The 10,559-nt window shown below is 50.4% G+C and overlaps 1 protein-coding gene across 1 annotated transcript; it reads right to left on the reverse strand.

Annotated features, from left to right (window-relative positions):
• Window positions 1–212: 212 nt before the first annotated feature.
• On the reverse strand, window positions 213–8,410 carry CATIP (ciliogenesis associated TTC17 interacting protein). The gene is made up of 10 exons (XM_003785082.1): window positions 8,386–8,410; window positions 8,122–8,214; window positions 7,233–7,433; window positions 6,878–6,933; window positions 5,232–5,318; window positions 4,598–4,765; window positions 2,257–2,381; window positions 1,048–1,124; window positions 667–755; window positions 213–455 (listed from the first exon to the last, which is right to left on the reverse strand). The coding sequence occupies exons 1-10, from the start codon at window positions 8,408–8,410 to the stop codon at window positions 213–215; spliced, it is 1,164 nt and encodes a 387-aa protein (XP_003785130.1).
• Between the last annotated feature and the right edge of the window lie 2,149 nt (window positions 8,411–10,559).

Raw genomic sequence — 10,559 nt, forward strand, 5'->3', positions numbered from 1 at the left:
ATGTACGATGCTAATGGTTCCTACTTTTAGCCCAAGACACAAGACGCTGGCCAGGGAGGGTCCTGGCTGACACTGCAGAGCCGCGGGAAGGTCCCGTTTATTCCCACAAAAACCGCGGCTGGGAAAGCACGCCCGCCTCCTGCGCGTCCCGCCTGTGTCCCAGCCCTGACGATCCCCACCCTTCCTGCCCAGTCCTGGGCAGCAGGGACCGCCTAGTTTGACTCTGAGTCGTCGTCGAGGTCCGGGTCCAGCGAGCGGAAAGGGCTGGGCCGGTAGGAAGAGCGCAAGGCGGGGGTCGCCGGGCGGCGCGCGGCGAAGGGGCCGAAGTACTCGGCTGCGAAAGTGACCACGTCTTCTGGCTGGCGCAGCAGCAGGAAGAGCAGGAAGTCCGAGACAAGCGCTTGGGCCTCGGGGTGGTGCCGCAGATAGCTGGTGTGGCTGAGTCGGAGCTCTTCCTGCAGAGGGACGGGGCAGCCCCGAGTCTGAGACTACGTGGGTGGGGACAGCCCCAGGAGGCTCCCCCTCTCACTCCAAAGAAGGCTAAGGGGCACTGCAGCCTTTCTTTCACTTCCTAGAGGTGTGCATTGCAATCAGGCTGGAAGAGAGATCAGAATTGGTGGAATTTATACCCTCTCCGCCCCACTGCTGGTCGCAGCCCCTCCTCACCTTCCTGTCCAGGAACCTGGAGTAGAGCTGCAAATCCTCCTCCCACGCCAGGGGCTTCTTCTCAAACACTGGTCGAGGCTCGGGCTCATCTGGGTAGGGAGGGAGGAAAGCTGCATCTTCCCTCGCCAGAACCTTCCTTGGATACACAGAGGAATCCCAACAACATCCAAGCAGAAGGCTCAGGTAAAAAAAAAAAAAAAAAATCCAGGATTCTGACCGCACTAGCAGAGTTGCAGGAAGGGGTTGAGGGCAAAATTTCTCCATGTGATTCCAGGCTTCTGTCCCATTCATAGCACATCAGTCCCGGCCCTACATCCTGGAAGGCCCCAGACTCTCCCACCTCTCCTCCACTCTCCCACTCGCCTAATCGGCTTCACTCACCTTCCTCCCTTACTATGGGCATCTTGGTGATGATGCAGCACCCTGGGGAGCCCACCTGGACTCTCTTGGCCAGGTGCCTGGAGTGCAACACGGAAGAAAGGTGTGAGCACAAGTCTTATGGGCTGAACTGTGCCCTGCCCCCAGCTGGGGTTGTACCTCTAACCTCCAATATGATGGTATTTGGAGATAAGGACTTTAGGGGAAGTAATTAAGGTTAAATGCCATCCCAAATGTGGGGCCCTAATCAGATAGGTTTGGTGTCCCTATAAGAGAAAGATGATAGAGAGCTCTCTCCATTCACTCATCCACAGAAGAAAGGCCACTTTAAGACATACCAGGAAGGCTGCTAAAAAGGGACTGAAACCTTAAGAGGTGTAAGCACTAAAATAATCATGGCAGTGCCTGTAGCTCAGTGTGTAGGGGGCCAGCCACATACACAGGCTGGTGGGTTCGAACCTGGCTGGGCCAGCTAAAGCAACCATGACAACTTCAACAACAACAACAAAAACAGCTGGGCGTTGTGGTGGGTGCCTGTAGTCCCAGCTACTTAGGAGGCTGAGGCAAGAGAATTGCTAAAGCCGAAGAGTTGGAAGTTGCTGTGAGCTGTGATGCCACAGCACTCTACCCAGGTGGACAGCTTGAGACTCTGTCTCAAAAAATAAACAAATAAATAATAAATAAAATGATCATGGAACTTCCTGCTATGTGACTCAAAATAGAAACATACTCAGTTATGAAATAAGGAAGGACAACAGTCCGATTACTTTTTTTCTCAGTGTAGTGACTATGCAAATACCTACTCTGAAAATTCAGGAAATAAATTCTTCCTCATCCAAATTTTCTCAAGATTTGGAACCCAAGCTTTGCTGGTGGCAGCTTGGCAGCATGCCAGGGGCACTTCTTCTAGCACGTGGATTTGATCAAGTGTCCACTCATTTAAATCTTGGGTTTTTTTTTTCATGATTACCCCTAACGCCATGGGAGCTTCTATACATAATTAAACCTTGGCATGTGGAACGACATTTAATTCCTCAGCCCTTCAGGTTCATAACAAGGTGCTGTGAGGATTACGAGAACAAGCAAGAAAGGATGAATGATGTGGCTAAAATAGGGAATGCTCAGCTAGATCTCAATGGTGACTGTTCCTGGCGTTGTCCCAGAAACAGCTGGTCTCCCGTTTGCGTCATCCCCCACCCCACCTATGCTCACCCATCACGGAGCAGGTAGTACTGGCAGGACATGGGGATGCTGTCCTCTGAGTGTACAGTCTGCTCCACGATGAACACGTTGGTCTGCTGATGGCCCACCTGCATCGTCTGGAAGCCCAAGGCTTGCTGGTAACGTAATGGCCAAAATAGGGTGAGGGTGTAAGGTGGATGCCCATCAAGGTCTATCCCACTGTCTCACTCTGACTTTTCCTCTGTCTCACATCTTACTTCCTTGTTCACCTGATAAACAGTCCTTGGCTGTCCAGACCTTCAACTGCCACAAACTTGAGTTGCTCCCCCAAGCTAAATTGGGGGTCCCCTCTTAGAGAGCCAGGTCCTGCCCTAGCCCCTCCCCTGCTACCTGGCTGACCAAGGGCTTCTAGTTGGCAGATTCTGTTATAGGGCTGAGGAGCAGTATGGGTGTGTGGGGTGTAGGGAGTGTGCTACTGGGGCCAGTGAGGGGATGGTAAAGTGAGGCTCCAGGAGTGAGACTGGGCTAAGATCTGTGGCCACCTCAGGCCCGTGCTACTGCTGGCAAGCTGTTCCTGTTATAATTAAAATTTAAGCCCTGGCTAGGCGCAGTGTCTCACGCCTATACTCCTAGAACTCTGGGAGGCCGAGGAGGATGGATTGCCTGAGCTCACGGGATCGAGAACAGCCTGAACAAAGAGCAAGACCTTTCTAAAAACGCCAGGCGTTGTGGCGCGTGCCTGTAGTTCCAACTAGTCAGGAGTCTGAGGCAAGAAGATTGCTTGAGCCCAGGAGTTTGAGATTGCTGTGTCTTACGACCCCATGGCACCCTACGAAGGGTGACAAAGTGAGACCGTCACAAAAAAAACCCCCTCCAAATCAAAAACCTTAAGCATTAGGGCTGGGGTCATGGGGAAAAAAGTGCTAATGTCAAACAGGTATTTCCAAGAAAGTGGGGGGACATGAGTGTGCTTGTCTGTGTTAAACACATTGCTACTCACTGTGTGTGATAGACAAGCCAAGAATTTAATTTACAAAGTTGGTCCAGGAAAGACACATCAGCCCTCAAAATATCTTACTTGAAATTTGTTGTGTTCAAAGGCACAGTTTTTTGTTTTGTTTTTTATTAGTGATGGGATCTTGCTCTGTTGCCCAGGCTGGAGTGCAGTGGCAGGATGATAACTCACTGGACCCTGGAACTCAGGCAATTCTCCCATCTCAGCCTCCAGAGTACCTAGGACTACAAGTGTGTACCACCACACTCAGCTGTAAAGGTATAGCTTTAAAATCACATATTATAAGAAGGCCTAGGTATTTGGATTATGAAATTTTAGCCAAAATTAAAGAATAAAAGTCCAGGTATGGCTGGGCACAGTGGCTCACGACTGTAATCCTAGCACTCTGGGAGGCCGAGGTGGGTGGATTGTTTGAGTTAATGAGTTCAAGACCAGCCTGAGCAAAAGCAAGACCCTGTCTCTACTAAAATAGAAAAACCAAGGCAAGAGGATTGGTTGAGCCTGAGTTGGAGGCTGCTGTGAGCTATGATGCCATGGCAGTCTACCCAGGGTGACAGTGTGAGACTCCGTCTCAAAAAACATTTTACATTTTGGCTCTGCGCCTGTAGCTCAGCGGCTAGGGGACAAGCCACATACACCAGAGCTGGTGGGTTCAAGCTTGGCCCGGACCTTTTAAATAGCAGTGACAACTACAACAAAAAACATAGCCAGGCACTATGGCGGGCACCTGTAGTCCCAGCTATTTGGGAGGCTGAGGCCAGAAAATTGCTTAAGTCCAAGAGTTTGAAGTTGCTGTGAGCTGTAACTTCACGGCACCCTACCGAGGGCAACATAGTAAGACTGTCTCAAAAAAAAAAAAAAAAAAGTCCAGGTATGGTGGCTCACATCTGTAATCCCAGTGCTGGGAGGTGAAGGCAAGACATTCACTTGCGTCCAGCAGTTCAAGACTGGCCTGGACAACATATCAGACCCTGATTCTACAAAAAAAGGAACACCCTTCAGAGTTGAGAAATCATAAAAGAATATTTAAATGCAGTTAGAGTTGGTGAAGTTAAAACATAATGTATCTTTAAAAAGAGCCTTATCCTATGTTTATTTTTCTTGGACTGACTTTTGTGCAAAAGGGTTGCTTCCCTGAACTATTCCCACCCCTCACTCACTCTACCTGCCCTACACTTAATCTAACAAATGTGGTTCTTGGTTTCTCTTGCCCTTGGAAGCCTCACTCCCACTCCTGTTCTATGCGACCCCAGCTCCCTCTTCCACTCCACAGCTGTTTTCTCTCCCATCCTGGTACTCCCCTGCCCCTTCTAGATTGCCCCCAGGGAAAGTCCCCTCCCCAAGAAGACCCCTCACATAGGTGGAATGGCAAAATTTGCCATCAGTGTCCAAGGCCAGAAAGTGGGCATTGCTGGGCACCATCTGCCGCCAGGCCATCACCCTCAGCAACACCATGTTGGCAGCTTCAGAGATGAAACCCTTAATTGAGCTCATGGGGAAAAAAGTCACTCCAGTCTTCATATCCTGTTCAGGACAAATATGGGTCAGGGACCTGGGGCCAGGAAGGGGCAGGGAGTGGAGGATGGGCAAGCCAGTGTTGGGCATACAGTTTTTTTTTTTTTTAGAGACAGAGTCTCACATTATTGCCCTGGGTAGAGGGCCGTGGCATCACACTGCTCACAGCAACCTCCAACCCTCTAACTTCTGGGCTTGGGCGATTCTCTTGCCTCAGCCTCCCAAGTAGCTGGGACTACAGGCGCCCACCACAACTCCTGGCTACTTTTTGTTGCAGTTTGGCAGGGGCCGAGTTTGAACCCACCACCCTCGGTATATGGGGCCGGTGCCCTACTCACTGAGCCACAGGCGCCACCCAGGCATACAGTTCTTAATGAGTCTTCAGTCCAGGCTCCAGGACTGAACTGAAGCCTGGTCCCTGCTCACAGTTCTGGAGAGATGTGGGGTACAGCTCCCAGCTGGCTTCCATTCTCACCTCACCTTCCCTGACACTTCTGGTGATGGCCAGCTGATCATCCTGCTTCAGTAGGGTTATCTTCCGCTCCATGGGGAGGATGAGAAACTAAAGGCCAGAGCATGCAGGGGAGAATCACGGACTCTGGATCCCCCAGAGGTCACCTGCAATTCTCCTTTATAAAAGTAAAAACTGAAGTTTAAAGATTTTTATTTAAAAAACAGCAGCAGATGGCGGCGCCCGTACTCAGTGTGTAGGGCGCTGGCCACATACACCCAGGCTTCCGGGTTCGAACCTGGCCGTGCATTGTGAGGGGCGCCTGTAGTCCCAGCTACTTGGGAGGCTGAGGGAAGAGAATCACTTAAACCCAAGAGTTTGAGGTTGCTGTGAGCTGTGACTCCACAGCACTCTACCCAGGGTGACAACTCAGGACTCTCTCTCAAGAACAAAACAAAACAAAACAAGCAAAAAACCCAAAGAGTTGCTGGGCCAGGTATAATGGCTCATGCTTGTAATCCCAATACTTGGTAGAGGCCAAAGTGGGTGGATCCCCTGAGCTCAGGATTTGGAGACTAGCTTGAGCAAGAGCGAGACCCATCTCTACTAAAAACAGAAAAATTTGCTGGGCATGGTGGCAGATGCTTGTTGTCCCAGCTACTTGGGAAGCTGAGGCAAGAGGATCTCTTGAGTGCAAGAGACTGAGGTTGCTGTGAGCTATGATGATGCCCATGGCACTTTACTCAGGGCAACAGAGTGAGACTCTGTCTCAAAAACCCAAAAAACAAACAAACCAAAAAAAGCAACACAACAAATCAAAGAGCCCTTTTGTTTATAGTAAAACTCAACAATAGCAGCATATTATGGTGCTATACAAAGTTAAAAAACAGTGCAGTTCAGAATCCTAATTTTAAAAGATGGGAATAGGAGGTGCCTGTGGCTCAGTGGGTAGGTCACTGGCCACATACACTGAAGGTGGTGGGTTCAAACCCGACCCTGACCAGCTAAAACAACAATGACAACAGCAACAACAACAACAACAACAACAAAACATAGCCGGTGTTGTGGCAGGCACCTGTAGTCCCAGCTACTTGGGAGGCTGAGGCAAGAGGATTGCTTAAGCCCAAGAGTTTGAGGTTGTTGTGAGCTGTGACATCATGGCACTCTACCAAGGGTGACAAAGTGAAACTCTGTCTCAAAAAAAAAAAAAAAAGAAGAAGGGAATAGTTTCTGTGGGAAGGTTCTTAGGCACTAGTAGTTACCAATGTGTAAACAAGTCACAATCACATTCCAAAAGTTAGTGATGTGGTAGTCGGGGCTGGGAGTAAGGGCCACAATACTAGAGGACTTGGAGGCCAGCTGGCCACATGCCCCTGGGAAAGGCCAGGCTCTTGGAAAAGCCAACACTCAGGGCCCCCAGAGAGATGCTGGTCTCTCAGGCTGGTGTGAACGAGGTTCAGAGCTTATGTAGAACTCCTCAGCACCAAACTGCTGCTGACTGCCGGTATCCTGGATAGATTGGTTTTCAAGTTGTGGCGGGGGGAGCAGGGGGGTTACAGGGTAAGCCGGGAGAGAGAAGGGGTAACACTCCTCTGGTGCCTCTCCCTCCATCCCAGCATCTCTATTCTCTCTTCCTGGATCAGGATCAAAGCTGTGGCCCTAGGAGGTACCTTGATGAACTCATGACTGTGTTGTTCCATGGTCTCCAACTGCCACGAGAGATAGCCTGGGATGTGGGGAGGCCAACATTGACATCACAGGAGCCACAGGTTGTAGACAGAAGGAAAGGAAGGTGGTGGCCCCGGCTGGAGGACCAGGTGTGATGTGGCCACAGAACTATTGCTCTTGTCCTGAGTCTGTGGCTGCAAATAACCTCCCTGTGCCTCCCACCCCACCCTTGCCTGGTCCTGGTCCCAAGGCAAAGTCAAAGTTAAGGGGGTTGGTCTGAATAAAGATTCTGGGAGTGGTGGAAGGTATAGTGGAGGAAGGGGAGGGGTAACAGGCATCAGGCAATGGAAACTCTACCCAGTACGGAGTTTCCACAGAGCATTTTGTCCAGGAAGCCACGGCTATAGGCATGCACGAAGAGGCAGTTTGACAAGACTCCAAAATCCTCTTTGTATTTCCCCTTCTCCACCTTAATGGACAGCTCTCCCTTAGGCTGCCCTGTGTCTGAGACCATGGCCAGATTCTCCGAGAAGAACAGCAGCTGCAGCTCTTCCTGTCCTGGGGAGCGGGGAGAGGACCATGGGGACACATAAAGTCCCTGCTCTTGGAGATCAATCCTCTGACTCCTGGACAACCAGTGTCCCCTGTAGTCTGCAACTAGCCCCTCCTCACCCCACACACCTCCCAGCTATCCCTGCTTCTGCTCCAGTAGCACCTATGGGAACCAGAAGGTGAAGAACCCCTCCCACATGTCCCTGGGTCTCCCTTGAAGAGAGTCAGCAAATAGGCCTCAGGTCTTTTTTTTTTTTTGAGACAGAGCCTCAAGCTGTCCCCTGGGTAGAGTGCGGTGGCATCACAGCTCACAGCAACCTCCAACTCCTGGGCTCAAGCGAGTCTCCTGCCTCTGCCTCCCAAGTAGCTGGGACCACAGGTGCCTGCCCCAACGCCCGGCTATTTTTTGGTTGCAGCTGTCATTGTTGTTTGGCGGCCGGGGCTGGATTCGAACCTACCACCTTAGGTGTATGTGGCTGGCACCTTAGCCGCTTGAGCCACAGGCGCCGAGCCAAGGCCTCAGGCCTTTTCCGAGTCTCCGTCTTGGAGAATCAAGGCTGAGAGAGCTGGGTCAGGTCTTGGAGAATCAAGGCTGAGAGAGCTGCACCTCCCTCTTCTCTCCTTCCCAGATTTGCACCGCCGCCCCCTCCCTGCGTCCCAACTCCCCACCACCTGCCCGCCGCCCTAGGCTCACGGAGGGAGCTGAGGAAGTCGATGGCTTCAGCATTGGCTTTTGGGAGTGGCTTATGCTCGGGGCTTGTGGGCGAGGGGTCCTTGGCTCGGGGGACTGCAGAGGGAGGAGGGGTTAAGATGGCGGACCCTGGGAGAGGCCCGCGTGGGGCAGGCGTATCCCGGTCACAGCCCCCTTTCCCCAGAAGCAGAATCCTCCCAAGCCATGCCTAGGGTGGATTGTTAGGAGGAAGTCCCCAACTTCCAGCCCCAGCAGTCCTCTTACCACCTGTGGAGTAAATGTGGGAGGACATTCTGCAGACTGGTACCCAGTCTGTATCCAGTTGTCTCCATGGCACCGGGAGGTAACTCCCGCCTCTTAAAGGGCCATCAACCCACTTTGCTCGGGTGGAGGATATTGACATTATGCATTCTAGCCCAGAGCGGTGGCTCCTGACAGTTATCCTAGCGCTCTGGGAGTCCGGGATGATAGATTGCTTGAGCTCAGGAATTCTACATTGCAGGTTCGGGGGTTTGGTTCATGTATGAGATGTTGTCCAGCAGAGGGAGCATTTGACATTCTTTTTTTATTTGTTTTTTTAAGACAAGAGCCTCACTATGTCGCCCTCCGTAGGATGCCATGGTGTCACAGCTCACAGCAACCTCAAAGTCTTGGGCTTAAGCGATTCTCTGGCCTCAGCTTCCCAAGTAGCTGGGATTACAGGTGCCTGTCACAACGCCCGGCTATTTTTTGTTGCGGTTGTCATTGTTGTTCAGTTGGCCCAGACTGCGTTCTAACCCGCCAGCCTCAGTGTATGTGGCTGGCGCCATAACCACTGTGCTATAGGCACAGAGCCAGCATTTCACACGTTAAAGAGACAGGGATAAGAAATGGGTCATTAGAATGACTTTAGAAATTGTGACCTATGGCTAGACACCTGTGGCTCAAGTGGCTAAGGTGCCAGCCACGTACACCCAAGGTGGCAGGTTCGAATCCAGCCTGGGCCTGCCAAACAACAATGACGGCTGCAACCAAAAAATAGCCAGGCGTTGTGGTGGGCGCCTGTGGTCCCAGCTACTTGAGAGGGTGAGGCAGGAGTCTTGCTTGAGCCCAGGAGTTAGAGGTTGCTGTGAGCTGTGATGCCACAGTACTCTACCCAGAGGGACAGCTTGAGGCTCCTGTCTCAATAAAAGAAAAGAAATTGTGACCTAGACCCGACGTGGTGGCTCATGCACTCTGGGAGGCAAAGGCAGGTGGATAGCTTGAGCTCACATTTCAAGACCAGCCTGAGCAAAGAGCGAGGACCCCCCCACTCCCACTACTGTACTAAAAATAGAAAAATTAGGCTTAGCATCATAGCACAGTGGTTACAGCACCGGACACATGCACCGAGGCTGGTGGGTTCCAATTGGCCAGGGCCTGCTAAACACCAATGACAACTGCAACAAAAAAATAGCTGGCCATTGTGGTGGGCGCCTGGAGTCCCAGCTACTTGGGAGGCAAGAGAATTGCTTAAGCCCAAGAGGTTGAGGTTGCTGTGAGCAATGATGCTCTGGCACTCTACCAAGGGCGACATAGTGAGACTCTGTCTCAAAAAGACAAAAAAAGAAAAGAAAAAGAAGAAGAAATTGTGACCTAAAGTCAGACATAGCCTTACATGCATATAATCGAATTAGATGACCTGTGAATATCTCTGCAAGTTGTGTCCTAAAACACGGCAATGATGATGACAATGACAATCATAACAAACCCTTAACCATGCTGACTTTTGGCCAGGCACATGACCTTTACATATGTCATGTCATTTAACCACAGACTACCCAGTGAGTAGGTGCTTTTATTACCTCAGTCTTATGAACAAAAAAACTGAGGCACAGAGAGTTTAAATACTTTCCCAAGGTCACATAGCTAATAATTGGCAGAGCCAAGACTCAACCCAAGGCCATCAGGCTCCAGAGTCTGAGAGAATTCAGATGATAAGGAAGCAATAAATAAATATACACTGAGTGCAAATGAGTGGGGTGCCACATGGGGAGTGATTAGGGATTGAAATTTGAATGATGCTATGACTCAAACCCCAGGTTTTAGACCATTTGATCTCCATCTTATACATATAAAAAGGGGTTAGGCTAATATTCAGCCACGGGAAAAATCTTGGTGCAAAACATCCTCAGTTACCTGAAGAGTTGGCTGCCACATCAAGCCCAGGGCACGTGGGAAAGCTTCCTATTGGTTAATCACCTTTCATCTAGGTTAATCATCTTTCAACTTCAGGAAGATTTAGGATTCCATGTAGAAATGCTTATGGGAATAAAATTAGCAGTATTATTTGTGCCTGTATTTGTTATGTTGTGCATATTTTGTATTTCAAGTTCTTGAAATATTTATTTATTTTTTGAGACCGAGTCTCACTTTTGTCACCCTCAGTAGAGTGCTATAGTGTCATAGCTCACAGCAACCTC

The sequence above is a fragment of the Otolemur garnettii genome, unplaced genomic scaffold (genome assembly GCF_000181295.1).
Source record: "Otolemur garnettii isolate 467f Iridium unplaced genomic scaffold, OtoGar3 scaffold00013, whole genome shotgun sequence".
NCBI classification, from domain to species: Eukaryota; Metazoa; Chordata; class Mammalia; order Primates; family Galagidae; genus Otolemur; species Otolemur garnettii.

Bases quoted from the DNA above. Each gene is read 5' to 3' on its own strand.
- CATIP (XM_003785082.1), bottom strand. From the start codon at position 8,410: ATGTCCTCCCACATTTACTCCACAG. The intron at 5,319-6,877 runs GTACCTCCTAGG...TCTGGCCTTTAG, and splicing joins ACAGTCATGAGTTCATCAAG to TTTCTCATCCTCCCCATGGA. The intron at 456-666 runs GTGAGGAGGGGC...GTCCCTCTGCAG, and splicing joins CCAGGTTCCTGGACAGGAAG to GAAGAGCTCCGACTCAGCCA.